Source organism: Lithobates pipiens, unplaced genomic scaffold (assembly GCF_037356315.1).
Source record: "Lithobates pipiens isolate NorthernLeopardFrog02 unplaced genomic scaffold, aLitPip1_a1.2 Scaffold_13, whole genome shotgun sequence".
Classification (NCBI taxonomy): domain Eukaryota; kingdom Metazoa; phylum Chordata; class Amphibia; order Anura; family Ranidae; genus Lithobates; species Lithobates pipiens.
The window spans coordinates 254,198,346-254,213,008 of record NW_027507718.1 but is presented as its reverse complement, the minus strand read 5'-3'; the positions used below and the strand labels follow the sequence as shown (position 1 = coordinate 254,213,008).

The 14,663-nt window shown below is 40.0% G+C and overlaps 1 protein-coding gene across 1 annotated transcript in view; it reads left to right on the top strand.

Moving 5' to 3' along the window:
• Positions 1–13,319, top strand: part of SNCA (synuclein alpha) — a 143,857-nt gene extending 130,538 nt beyond the window's left edge. The window contains exon 6 of the mRNA XM_077476553.1: positions 8,180–13,319. Coding sequence (XP_077332679.1) covers positions 8,180–8,212 — 33 coding nt within the window. The 3' untranslated portion in view covers positions 8,213–13,319. The remainder of the gene's footprint in view (positions 1–8,179) is intronic.
• Positions 13,320–14,663: the final 1,344 nt, after the last annotated feature.

Sequence of the window (14,663 nt, the reverse complement as noted above, 5' to 3'; positions counted from 1 at the left end):
CAGTGCTAATCCACTCTTGCTATCCAGCGATGGATGATCATCTCTCCAGGGTCCAGCAATGGCTGATCTGATCCAGCGACGGGGATCTCTCAGTCCAGCGCTGTCCATACATCTGTCTTCTGTCTCCACTGCGGAGACACTGCGGGGATCCCAGCACTGATGTTTCTTATATTAGGAGGGCGGGGCCCCCGTCACCTGACCCCGCCCCCTCTGACGCTGGTGAGGAAAGCTATGGGGTTCCCCAGTGACATATGGGTGACCCCGCCCCCTCTGATGTAACACAGGTTTCCGTTATATCAGAGGGGGTGGGGTCACCCATACGTCATTAGGGAATCCCTGGCTCCCCTCACCAGCGTCAGAGGGGGCAGGGGCAGGTGTCGGGTGGCCCCGCCCTCCTAATATAAGAAACGTCAACGTTGGGATCCCCGCAGTGTCTCTGCAGTGGAGACAGAAGACAGATGTATGGACAGCGCTGGACTGAGAGATCCCCCATCGCTGGATCAGATTAGCCATCACTGGACCCCGGAGAGATGATCCTCCATCACTGGATAGCAAGAGTGGATTAGCACCGCTGGAATCTTTTTTTTATTTTTTTTATTTTTAATAAAGGAATTTTTCAAAAATGTGTTTGTTTTATTTAACCATTTTTACACTTTGTGAAATGGTAGGGGTACTTTTGTACCCCCTTACCATTTCAAAAAGGGGGGGCAGGATCTGGGGATCCCCTTGTTAAAGGGGCTTCCAGATTCTGATAAGCCCCCCGCCCGCAGACCCCCACAACCACCGCTCAAGGTTGTGGGGATGAGGCCCTTCTCCACATCAACATGGGGACATGGTGTTTTGAGGGGTCACAGACCAATGCATCCTCCCAATGTTGAGGGCATGTTGCCTGGTATGGATTAGGGGGCGCACTTTCGTCCCCCCTCTTTTCCTGCGGCCTGCCAGGTTGCGTGCTTGGATAAAGGGTCTGGTATGGATTTTTAGGGGTACCACCACGTAAAAAATTTTTAAAATTTGATGTGGGGTTCCCCTTAATATCCATACCAGACCTGAAGGGTCTGGTATGGATACTTAGGGGGACCCCCACGTCAATTTTTTTAAAAATTGACACAGGGTTCCCCTTAATATCCATACCAGACCTGAAGGGCCTGGTAATTGAATTTAGGGGAACCCCCACGCTTTTTTTTATCAATGAATGAATTGTCGGCTAATACAGAGAACACTCATTGAGTGTTCTCTGTATTACGGAAGCCGACAATATACCCGCAAGTGATTTTAAAAGACTTTTTTTCCTGCACAAATGACACTTTCTGCAGGGACAGTTCTAAGTACGGGAAACATGCTCCCTTCACAGGCATACTATAGACACCCCCCCCCCCCAGGTACGAAATTTAAAGGAATTTAAAACACTTTTATTGTTTCACTTTAATCATTATTAAAATCACTGCTCCTGAAAAAACATCAGTTATTAAAACTTTTTTTTGCATTGATCCATGTCCCCTAGGGCAGGACCCAGGTCCCCAAACACTTTTTAGGACAGTAACTTGCATATTAGCCTTTAAAATGAGCACTTTAGATTGTGAACATTCGAGTCCCATAGACTTTAATAGGGTTCTAAAGTTCACACGAAGTTTAGGTCTGTTCACAGGTTCTGGCGCAAACCGAACAGGGGGGGGGGGGGGGTTCGGCTCATCCTTAATAGGCATCAGTGTATACAAAATGTTGCCAGGGCCTCCGAGTGTCACGAAAGATCTCCTCCCGGTTATTCAAAGTGGCTGTGAGATCCTCCATATCCCTAAGCTCATTGACTTTAGAGAACCACAGGGACTTTGACGGCGGATTCTCAGATCTCCAACACAGGGGGATGCATGCCTTAGCCGCGTTTAATAGCTGGATTGTAATCAAAGCCTTATATTTCGTAATAGGTTGTTCTGAGAGATGTAGCAGACATGCCACAGGGTTACCCTCCAGGTCGACGTTGGTCAGGTGTTTGACAGTACAGATCACCTCTTGCCAAAAAGGTCTAAGTTTGGGATAATCCCAAATTACATGCAGCATCATTGCCTCTGCGGTGCCGCATCGCCAACATGAACTAGGGACCTGAGGAAAGAAGCGATACAAAGTAGTGGGCACCCTGTACCAACAGAGCAGAATCTCGTAGCTGGTCTCTTGGATCTTAGTGGCAATGGAGGACTTCTGGGCAAAGTGAAGGATTTTCTCCCTCAGTGAATCCAAAAATCAGGTATCAAGATCCGATTCCCATCTAGGAAGGAACGTAGGGACAAACCCTGTTGCTGGGTGGATTAGGGATGCATATATCATCAGGAGGCAATGGCAGATCAATTCCCTTCTGTGACAGATAAGTTCCAGTTCCGTGAACTGGCGAAGGATGCCCAGAGAGCGAGAGCACTGACGGAGAAAGTTATGGTTCTGGAGACCGCTCCAATAGACCAGTGGAGGGCCCATGGCGGTCACACAGGCAGATGGGGATAGCTGACCAGTGGATCCCATAAAGTCACATAAATGAAGGCGGCTGCTCAAGACCAATCTTTGGAAGTGAGGGTTCTGGAGTCCTGGTTCGAATTCTGGATTGTCCAGTATAAGCACCATGGGGGAGGGTGTTGATGACACTGAAGAGTGTCGGAAAGTGTCCCTAGCAACCAATAGCATGCTAAGGGTAGGATGGTCCCTGAGAGCTTTTGGCAAAGGAGAAGTGATCCAAGGCCAACTCTTTGCCATATCGGAGTCCTTCATCTCCACGGCCACCCAATGTTTTTCTTCAGAATGGCAATGCCAGTCCACTATCCTGGTGAGATGTGTTGCTCTATAATAGGCCCACGCATCAGGCAGTCCAACCCCTCCCTGATGTTTCGGAAGATAAAGAAGTTGGAGTTTAAGGTACGACCTTCGATGTGACCAAACAAATTCACAGAACATAGAGCCCACATTTTTAAAAAATACCATCAGGAGGCATATAGGGAGAGCCTGCAGCAAATATAGCACTTTAGGCAGCAAGGTCCTTTTAAGGGTTCTGTATTGACCGAACCAGGTTAAGGTGAGAGAATGCCAGTGGAGCAGCTCAGCTTTAAGTCTGAGCAAAAATTGTCTAAATAGAGAGCAGCAGGGTCCAGAGTAATGTCTACTCCCAGAAAGCGAATAGAATCAGACGCCCAATGGAGGGAGAAAGCGAAACGCAGGGAACAGGCCCCTGGCCCTGTCTACCATAATGTTTAAAACAGGGGACTTAGATAGATTGATTTGGAAATAGGAGAGGGTTCAATACACCCATAGGGACTGGAGCAACTTCGGAAGAGAAGAAAATCAAATCGTCCGCAAATGCGGGCACTTTGTGCTGTCCTGACGTCTTCTGGTAGCCTGGGATATCAAAGTCTGCCTGCACCATACAAAAAAGAGTTCTAAAGAGAGTATGAAAATTAGAGGGGATAGGGGCAACCTCGCCACGTGCCGTTGGTAATGTTAAAGAAGTCAGATCTTGTCTCATTGACCTTGATTGCGGCTGAGGGGTTAGAATAGAGGGAAAAAATCCAACTCAACATGGATGATCCAACTCAGATATGCTCTAGAGTGGATCGCATAAATGCCCAATTCACCTGGTCAAAAGCCTTCTCCGTGTCTGTGGACAGCAAGAGAAGGGGTCGGCGAGAAGACTTGGCAGCATGGATCAGATTCAACACTTGAATTGTGTTATCCCGAGGCTCACAAAGGGGCACAAACCCCGCCTGGTCTCTGTGGATAAGGCTTGGGATATAATTTCAAATCGGTGTTTAAAAGAGCGATCAGGTGATAATTCCGGCATTGCAAGGTATACTTCCCTTCCTTTGGGCTAAGGGAAATATAGGCTCTCAATTTATCCATCGAGAAGGTTCTCCCTTCCGTGATGGAATTAAGTGCAGAGATCAGAAGGGAGGACAGTGTCTCAAAAAAGGTTTTAAAGTAAGACGGAGTAATACCATCCAGGCCTGGGGCGTTTTTCGGTTAGAGTGGAGCAGAGCCACCCCAAGCTCCTTGACTGTGATGAGTTCCTCCAATTCCCCTCAGATTGCACTGGGAAGTGTTGGCATGCCAGAAGAGGCAAGGTAAGACTGTATGGTTGGTCCCATGCCTGGGAACAACCATAATCATACATGGATATACTAAACATCTAATGCCTGATATACACCTACACCTGTTGGTTTCAAATATAAATGTATATTTCTTGACAACATTTGGCCTTCTGTTTACACATATTTAAAACAGCGTTTTATTTCAAGATAACTGATAACTCTGGAAAAGGCAGGCCATTTTGTGCACTGAGTTTGTGATGAACCCTGTGATTACAGTGCTTGGATTATCAGTGCTAGCATGGTGACCACATGTTGTTGATAAACCTTCCCTAACACTTAACATAACTTTAATGCTAACACTATCCATTATGCTAAATGTAACCGTTTGTCTTCTAACAAAGCCAAGCAATCACCTTTCACATGATGTGAATGGATAAAGAGATACTTAAAATGGTTGTAATAAAAATAAATCAAAACAAAAATGAAAGGAGCTTTTATAACCCCTAGAAACCCATTGTTCAATCCCATTGACCACCAAAAAATGCATTCATTTAATTTACCCTTTGACTCCAAAGGCCTGTGTCAGAGAGCTTTGGTTTGTTTCAAGCAGGTTTTTCGTTCTCATACATGTCTATAAGAATTCAAAACCCACTTAAAGCAGGTTGAATGCTGGTCAGAAAATGGTCAACTTTCTGCCAAATGCACCTGTAAATTAACTTTGCATCTTTAGAAGTGTCTGAAACTGATACCATACCAATGTTCTCAACACAAGCCAAAAGCTTGTTGACACATGATGCATTTTGCCCAAATCTCATAAATTGGGTCATTCTTGCTGACTGTACTTTATAAATTAAATTAAATTAATTTAGAGAGCTAGACTATTTAACCAGCATAAATGATTATATTATATAGGTATTATTTTATATAGGTATTATATTACAAATATGCTTACCACGTACAAAGCTTCAACATGCCACATAAACGTTCTAAAGCTATGCGCTTTTTCTCAGCCAAAAAAGCACATATTATCTGTTTATGTTTACAGGAAACCAATTTTACTGACAAAACTAAATTTCTATCTGCCTCCTATCCTCGATTTTTCACAGCCTTAGCCAGCTAGAGGTACATTGATTGCTTTCCATCGTAATGTTACATTTACTCTTACCTCACAATTGAAAGATCCTGAGGGCAGATATCTTCTACTCACAGGTTATATTTTAGATATGGCAATTACGATTGTATGTTATTATGCCCCTAATAAACGCTCAGTGGCTTTTTTGTCACACCTTTTCCAGGTTGTAGAAGCGCATAAATTTGGAACAGTAATCTTATATGGAGATTCAAATGCGACTATTTTCCCTTTTCTTGACAAATATGCTTGCCAACAATGCAATTTAATAATCTATGGGTAGAGATGAAAAAATTTTTAAGACTTAATTTCTTAATTTGAAGTTTTTTCAGAACAATTTATCTTAAATTATTTACATAATTCTGATTGTTCATCTTCTTCTAATATACAGTAATAAAATTGAATTAAAATTGAATAAAAGACATCACAAATGTTGCCCATGAGTAAATTAATTCTGTCTCCTCAAGTGATACTGAAGTCTCTTTTTATTTTTCTTTAAAAAAATAACAAACATGTTATACTTACCTGCTCTGTGAAATAGATTTGCACAGAACAGCCCAGATCCTCCTCTTTTCAGGTCCCTCATTGGCACTCCTAGCTCCTCCCTTCTGTTGAGTGCCCCCACGCAAACAGCTTGCTATGGGGGCACCCCTGGGCAGAGCCATGGCTCTGTGTGTCCATTCAGACACGGAGCCACAGTTTGGCTCCACCCCCTCTCTCCTGATTTTATAACTGACTTTGATTGACAGCACCAATGGCACTGCTGCTGTGTCTCAGGCAATCAAGAGGGATTCATGCACATCGCTGGATAGAGATGGGGCTCAGGTAAGTATTAGGGGGCTGAGGGGGCTGCTGTACATGGAAGGTTTTTTTACCTTAGAGCATAGAATGCATTAAGATAAAAACCTTCTGTCTTTACAACTTCTGTCTTTACAACTACCTTAACCCAAGCAGCGCAAAAAGTAATGTATTTCTCTGTATTCACTAAAGTCCTATTCTTTTAGGTTAGGGCCTAATGAGACCTTGCAGGGAACAAAAAAAGCACTCATATGATGGTTTTATGACTGGCAGATATGGCAATTGTGCAATCACATTTACCACAATGGCCATTTGCTGTCTTCTCACTTGTGATCTAAGCCTTCCATTCTTTTAAACAAATGTTGGAATTGACAAACTAAAAGAGTAAAGACTGTTCACTTAGTGAAGAGAATGTTCACTGAGCTTGATAAATAAGGTCAAGCTGTGTTCACTTTGAATACCCAGTCATGTGTGAAGGAAATTGAAAAAATCGTTTTTTGGCACATTATTGAATGATTGACATGAACAAATGCACTTCCTTTACTGAGATCAGTGACTATTCACTTTGCTAAGTAAGCCATCTCTCTTTTAGCAAATCAATTCTATTGTCTATTTCTTTAGTCAGTTCTTGACAAATTGTAATGCCAGTTAAAAAGAGCATCGCTGACTTTAATTTATAACCCTATACAATATAATCCATTAAATGATGTACTTTCTTATCTGCTGATGCCCTTGAAGAGTATTGTCTTGTTTACTTGTATTTTCTTGCTGCCCCTAGCCAGATACAATAAACTTGTTAAAATGAATGAAATAGATTTACCAGATAGAGAGGTGTGTGTTTTACTGTTTTATTTGAGAAAGTCTGTAATATTAACAAAATCTGACACCTTTAAAATACTATAATATTGTTCACTGTCACTATATAACCTTCAACTTTTTTAATAGTAATAATTATTAGAAAAATTATAACATATTAAAATGTAAACATGTAAACTAGGATTAAACCAAGAAGGATGTTAAAAGGGTATATAAATATATATATATATATATATATATATATATATATATATATATATATATATATATATATATATATATATATATATATATATATATATATATATATATATATATATATGTATGTGTGTGTGTGTGTGTGTGTATACAAATTGGTTTAGAGGTGAGGGTCCATAAAAGAGAGGTCAAATAGACTGCAACCATAGGAAGCACCAGCTCGGTAAGTAGTAAAAAAGTGTAAAATAGAAAAATGTAGCTTTTAGAACAGTGATTCCTATGGATAAGTAAGCACATATCTCATAAATACAACTATCATCTTAATAGAAATGTAGAAAATGTATTATTCAATACACGTAAAATTGAAAATCAAACAAAAACACAAGGGCAGTTAAAGGCTCATATGTGTATAAAAACAGATATGCATAACGGAAGATTATCACATGTGTTTGGCAGATCCTGTGTTCTATATTTCTATTAAGATGATAGATGTATTTATAAGATATATACTTACTTATCCATTTGAAATCAAGGTTTTAAAAGGCCAATTTTTTTATTTTACATTTTTTACTACTTACCGGGCTGGTGCTTCCTATGGTTGCAGCCTATTTGACACCTCTAAACCATTTTTTTATATTCTACCAGGGTGGCAAACACCCATCATTTGAAAAGCCAATTTGTTAGGTTCATAATACATCTATATTTGTTCAAGGTTTCTTACATGTGTATGCTTCCTGTTTTCTTTTTTTCTAAATCCACCTATCCCCTTGTTTTTATATACATATGGGTCTTTAGCTGCCCTTCTGTTTCTGTTTGATTTTCAATTTTACATGTAGTGAATAATACATTTTCTATATTTCTATAAGATGATGTTGTATTTCTGAGATATATACTTACATATGCATTAGAATCATTGTTCTAAAAGTCGATTTTACACTTTTTTACATGTTAGAAAGGTAAACACTCAGTGATATGGTTTATTTCCACGTTTCAACGTGGCATAAGCTCATCTTCTTCAGTTCCTTGCTGGGGTAGATGAGCTTGTACCTCATCAAAATGTTGAAATTGCATTTTAATTATGATTCCATTTCTGTTGTTAACTAAGAAAAGCCACACGCATAAAAAAACACGTGTTAATGCAGCATTTTTCTGTGTTTTTGTTTGATTTGTGTAGGAAGTGTATCAAGATTATGATCCCAAAGCATGAAGACTGTGAGCAAGTGGCATGGCACTAGATATTCATTATACATTCCAATGTACCTAGTCTCAGATTTTATTTCTTTTTTTATTTTATAACTGTACATGGAAGTCTTCCATCAGCTACATAAAGGACCACTAAATACAATCTATTGTCTGATTAGATATATCCACCCCATTAAGAAGATCAGCAGTCAATGGGGTCTATGTGTGTGTGCTATGGATGTGATGACTTCAAAGGAACAAAAAAAGAAAAAAAATCACCTAAGTGTCTATTAATGTTTGACTTTCTACTTGTATTCTTACTTATTTACCAGTGGTTTTGTATTGTTTCTATTTTCCTACACTTTGAATGTTTCATATGTTAGTTATTGTCTTACTAAGGGAGATGAGTGTATTGATTCTCTAAGCCTGCGATTCAAATTCAATTGGGAAAATTAATATGATGATATATTATATTGAAGCTGCTAATTGTCAATTTATACTTTTTTAACATTCCTTTCCATGTGTTATTACTTTTTTTTTAAATTTTCTTTAAATAAATGACCCTTGGGCTAGTTCAGAATATCATAGGAGCCTAGCATCCCCTTGGTGTAATGTCATGACAATGTAGATCTTACACCCTGCTGATAATAACCTATATCCCATTGAGCATCTGGCAGGTTCTTCAAGATGCCACCCTCCTACTGAGCCAAAAATCCCTCACAGGTGCTGAAGAGCATTGCGCTTGTGTCCTGAAAGGTAGTATGGGATTTGACTTACTGAGAGACCCAATTTGTGAAGCAAGAATATCCCTTTAGGTAATTTCTTTAACTTCTGAATACAATGAATAAAGTGTGGAGTTTACCTTAAATTTCAATAAAATTAATTTAGAAATAATTTATTTTTATTTTCGTTTGCACTACTAAGAGACTTTGTGGACACCTTTATCAGTTTAGAGGTGAAAGGATAAATGCCTTCAATCCTCACACCACTTCCTGGTACAATGTATTTGTATAACAGCAAAGTCCAGTGCCCTTCACCACCAGGGTGAAGTAATTTTATTTTTCATTTGAATAAAAAAAAAAGAAAACATTTTTAACTCAAAATCTACTTGTGGTGCATGAAAAGATTTAAGTTGGCCACAGATCAAAATTTGGCCCTTTCAGCAGGGACTGGCCATATTTCAGTCAATCTATGGCCCTTTCTTTTTGAGAGGCGTTGACCTAATGATCAACTCCTCTGAAACAGGAATGTTGGAAAATGTGTGCTTGATCAGCACTGCGGCCAATCAGTGTATTCTGACCATCCCCACTATCAGAATACAATAGCGGCAGCTACTATTCTTAGTAGTGCAATCTACGCCCATTCATTTTGTTTGGACACAAATCGCACTGCAAAGTATCAGTACTTGGTATGGGCAAGTACTTGATCGAAATTATTGGTTCTCATACTCTCAGATAAAAACAATGGTATCGGTCCATCCCTAATTGATACTAAAAAAAGCCAAGTACAAAAAAAGAGGATGAAGCTTCATGAAGTACATGAACAACTAAATAATGCTTTACATGCAGTACACCACATTTGTAAATATTGCTTTATATTTTAGTTACACACAGCAGTTGTTTCAGTATGTTATGTACATTATGGTTACTTAATAAAAATAATAAGCCCAAAAATCATTTTGTGGGGGGAATCACTTTCCTAATTATTCTTTAATATATTCCAAATGTAGATGGAAACCCATATTTGTTTGGGATTCCCTAGATGTAGAGAAGCAAATTTTTAATTTTGAGGTTTCTGCTGGTAAGTTTGAGGAGCAAGCAGGTACAATGTATGAAGAGTGTACTGGGAAGATAATTTAAACCCATATCACCCAATCTGCTTTCTTTCTTACAGTCTGAGAATGTTATGGGCAACAAAAACTACTTATGACATTTCTCTTACATGATGCCACATTGATTTGTAGGCGAATGTGTATGTCTTCCTACAGCAGACTTACTTTCCAAAATGTTTATTGCAATGGTGGAGCTGCAATACAGGAGATGACTTTGTCACAGTTACATAATCAGTTACCTGCTGCTCATCCTTGTTGACACCTCTGGAGCTAGTGTTTGCATTTGCTCCTTCACAAATATGCAGCCATTGGCAGTAACTAACCTAGGACCTACCATTCTAGCAGCATACAGCTGAGGTGTGTACCAGTTTATAAAATGGTCTATATGGTTCTGGGTGACCTGGCCCATCTTCAAGCCTGCTGGGGTTTCCTAAACCACAAAAAGGGTACCATAGCAATTACATTAAACCAACTAACAAACTGGGCTAGAATGAATATGTCAAAAAAGTAAACTTTTGACTTTAGGCATTGATTTACTAAAGACAAATAGACAGTGAACTTTGCAAGGTGCGATTGCAGTTGCTCAAGAGCTTTAGTAAATGAGCAGAAACTGCTGACTTTCATCATCCAATCATGCTCAAGCTAAAATGCTGTTTTTGTTATTATTTTCCTTGCATGTGATTGGGTATTCTTTGTAAAGAGAAGCTTTACTCCATTTACCAAGCTCATTTAGTAAGCTTTACAAAGTGCACAGTCTATTTGCCTAAGTACTTTACGCGTCCACTGAGGGAATGCATGTATACTGCTTTGGGAAACCTTTATGCTTTCCATACATGGTCCTGTTGCATGCATTACCCAACTTTAATCTCAAAATTGAAAAAGCTGGGGAAAAAAATTCTCATCTGGACAGTAACTGCATCCAATCAGATGCAGTGACTGTTTGGGTATTCTGACAGAGGCTGTCATAATGTAATAGTTGGCAGGGGAGATTCATACATCCATGCTGTTTAGTATGCATGGGGGGATCTTTTAATTTCTCTCATTCAACTTGTAACCTTAATGTGTATGGCTAGTTTTAGTTAATTGTCCTTTCAAATTAAAAAAATTTGGTTGATTTCCCTACTTTGACTTTTTACCACAGGTACAATTTTCACAGCTCCTGCTGTAAGGGATTTTGAACAAGAAGTGAAGTTAAAATAGAACTACGGGTGAATAAAAATGAATATATTATAGATGCTGTTACTAAGTATATACTGAATTTTCATATCTTACTAAGTACATGCTGTATTATTATTATTATTATTATTATACAGGATTTATATAGCGCCAACAGTTTGTGCAAATCTTTACAACATGAGGGTATATATGTAAAGTGCGTGAATGGACGGCGCTATATAAGAATCTGAAATAATAATAATGGGGGAAGACAGTACAGTTGCAATACAATTCAATACAGGAGGAATCAGAAAGCCCTGCTCATTTGAGCTTCTGTATGTTCATATTTAAAAGAAAACTCAATATTCAGTAGTTCAAATGTCCTTTAAACATACATAAAATATTTTGCTGATCCTATCAGCCGGGGGTACTTTTCTGATAGCACTAATTCTCCTGTAGTCAAACCACTAAGCATTGCCACCTTGTGCAGCGTTTGTAGCTGCACAAGGGCTGCATGCTTGCTATGTTATCACTGATAACCCTCCATGTCAAGCTTGTTAGCAGCAAGACACATCAAGCTCCAACCAGGGATGTTGTAATTGACAATATTGTTCTGTCCACATTTCCTATAGTGAGGGGCTACTGTGGATCTGCAGGGCTTTCTGGGATCCTGACTACCAACATTATCGCCAAAAAACTCTTCAGCCCATATGATGACATTATCACCACAAGGGCAAAAAAATTATTTCTGTACACCAGGAGCCAGGTAAGTAAAAGATAAATAAATAGAAACAGGGGTTGAGTATACAGGGAGGTAGAAGGTTGCAAAATGGTTAAGGGACTAAGAATGTGGGCATCTTTCTCATAATGTCTACTAACATTCCAGGAAATTAAAATACAATAAAAGCACATGATTTGTTGCTGTGGGCATCTTTCTTGACTTTCTATTTCCCAAGTGTCTATATATTAAACCCATGACCTAGCTATAGATTTTAGCTATGATACATTTCCTCAATGTTTTATAGCCGAGCAGTTGGGTTGGAAACGACTGATCTGAAAACTGGTGCATTCTCAGAATAAATAAATGTATTTTTGGAAAAAAAAGAACTATTTGTATAAAGACATAACATTTTTTACAATATTCTAATTGCAAGTATAGTCACTGATAAAATATCCGGTACACTAAAAAATGACTATTTATAAAAGGTCAGTTGTCCAAAATTATTCCATAGAAAATATTGTTCCTGAAAGTTTGTCCTGTTTTTAAAGTAACTCTGGAAACTTTCTCTGCAAATTATACAGTCACCATATTTGAACCAACATAAAAATAAATAAAATGTATCTAGAATTTGTAGATTAATGAACTTTCCACCTCTTTCTCTGTTGAAGGATTTGCTGATAATTGATACTAATCAAAACTTTTCACAATCCATTATTTCCAATACTCAGTATGGAGAAGGGGAACTAAACTGCAAGAACATATATAAAGAACACCACTAAATCTAGTTGCGTATCTCTCTTTGAATTGGCCTCCTATCTCATTTTTTAAGCACTCAGACTGGGGGAGAGGGATGGCAACCTGCAAATCAGGACTCTATTGTTATGCACAGTGCTGTCAACTAATTCTAAACATGCTTGAAAACATGGACAGCAAAAAGATGGCTCCATATTTTTGCTGCTGTTTTGCCAATCGTTCAACCATGGGCCGAGACAAGAGAAAAAGTTGCTGAATCAGAAAAGGGGGTTGCTAATTCTGTGATTGTAAGAAAGGTATTAACTGTGCATAAGTGATACTTGCAGCCATAAAAAAATATATGCAGCATAATTATTTTTTATCACATTTTACATTAAATTACTGGCCTGTGTACCTTAAACCATTTTTTTTCCACTTTGTCCTTGACAATAAACTTTCTCTGTGTATCTGTTTTTAAATCCATTGATATCCAGGTGGTAAAATAGAGTTTGGAGAAATTAAGTCAATTATTTGCTGAGCTCTATAAAAAGATCCCAGAAATATTCAGTATGAAGGTAAAATTTTGAATAAAGCATTGGTTTGATCTATTCATATTGTATATTATTGTAATTTAACAGATGTTCTGTATTTCATTGTACATAAAGAAATAAATGTTGCTTGTGTCATAAACAAGTAAGGTGTTGTTATTTAACACAGCAGTAATTTTAGAGGGAATATGGTGAATCAGTTTAACTCACAGTCACACAGTGTATAGTACAATATAACCTGATAGTCAAGGTCCATAAAGACATGGATGAGCGAGTCCTGGGTGGAGGAACTTGACTGGCCAGCACAGAGAAGTGACCTCAACCCGATAGAACACCTTTGGGATGAATTAGAGTGGAGACTGTGAACCAGTTCTTCACATCCAACATCAGTGCCTGACCTCACAAATGCGCTTCTGGAGGAATGGTCAAACATTCCCATAGACACACTCCTAAACCTTGTGCACAGCCTTCCCAGACAAGTTGAAGCTATTATACCGTATATACTCGAGTATAAGCCGAGATTTTCAGCCTCTTTTTTGAGGCTGAAAGTGCCCCCCTCGGCTTATACTCGAGTCATCGCCGTCTGTCTGCCCGAACAGCGTGTCGAGCAGACAGACAGCGGCCATTCTAACTTTCAAAAGCCGCGCCTCCCTGTCTGTGATAGGCGGAACACAATTTCCCAGCAGTCTGTGTTCCGCCTATCACGGACATCCGCTCATCCTCATACTACGGACGAGGATAAGAGGATGTCCGTGATAGGCGGAACACAGACTGCTGGGAAATTGTGTTCCGCCTATCACAGACAGGGAGGCGCGGCATTTGAACAGGGGAATGGGCGCCGACGAAGAGAGGTGATCCTGGGACGGGACCGGACGGAGGCTCGGCTCAGGACGGGACGGGACCGGACGGAGTCTCGGGACGGGACGGGACCGGACGGAGTCTCGGGACGGGACCGGACCGGACGGAGGCTCGGGACGGGACGGGACGGGACGGGACCGGACGGAGGCTCGGGACGGGACGGGACCGGACGGAGGCTCGGGACCGGACGGAGGCTCGGGACACAGGTAGGCTGGACACACAAGGCCACACACACACACACACACACACACACACACACACACATGGATGGACACACACACACACAGGGATGGATGGATGGACACACACACAGGGATGGATGGATGGATGGACACACACACACACAGGGATGGATGGATGGATGGACACACACACACAGGGATGGATGGATGGATGGACACACACACACACAGGGATGGATGGACACACACACACACAGGGATGGATGGATGGATGGACACACACACACAGGGATGGACAGGCATATCTCACCCTCGGCTTATACACGAGTCAATAGGTTTCCCAGTTTTTTGGGGGTAAATTGGGGGCCTCGGCTTATACTCGGGTCGGCCTATACTCGAGTATATACGGTAGTTGCAAAGGGTGGGCCAACTCAATATTGAACCTTACA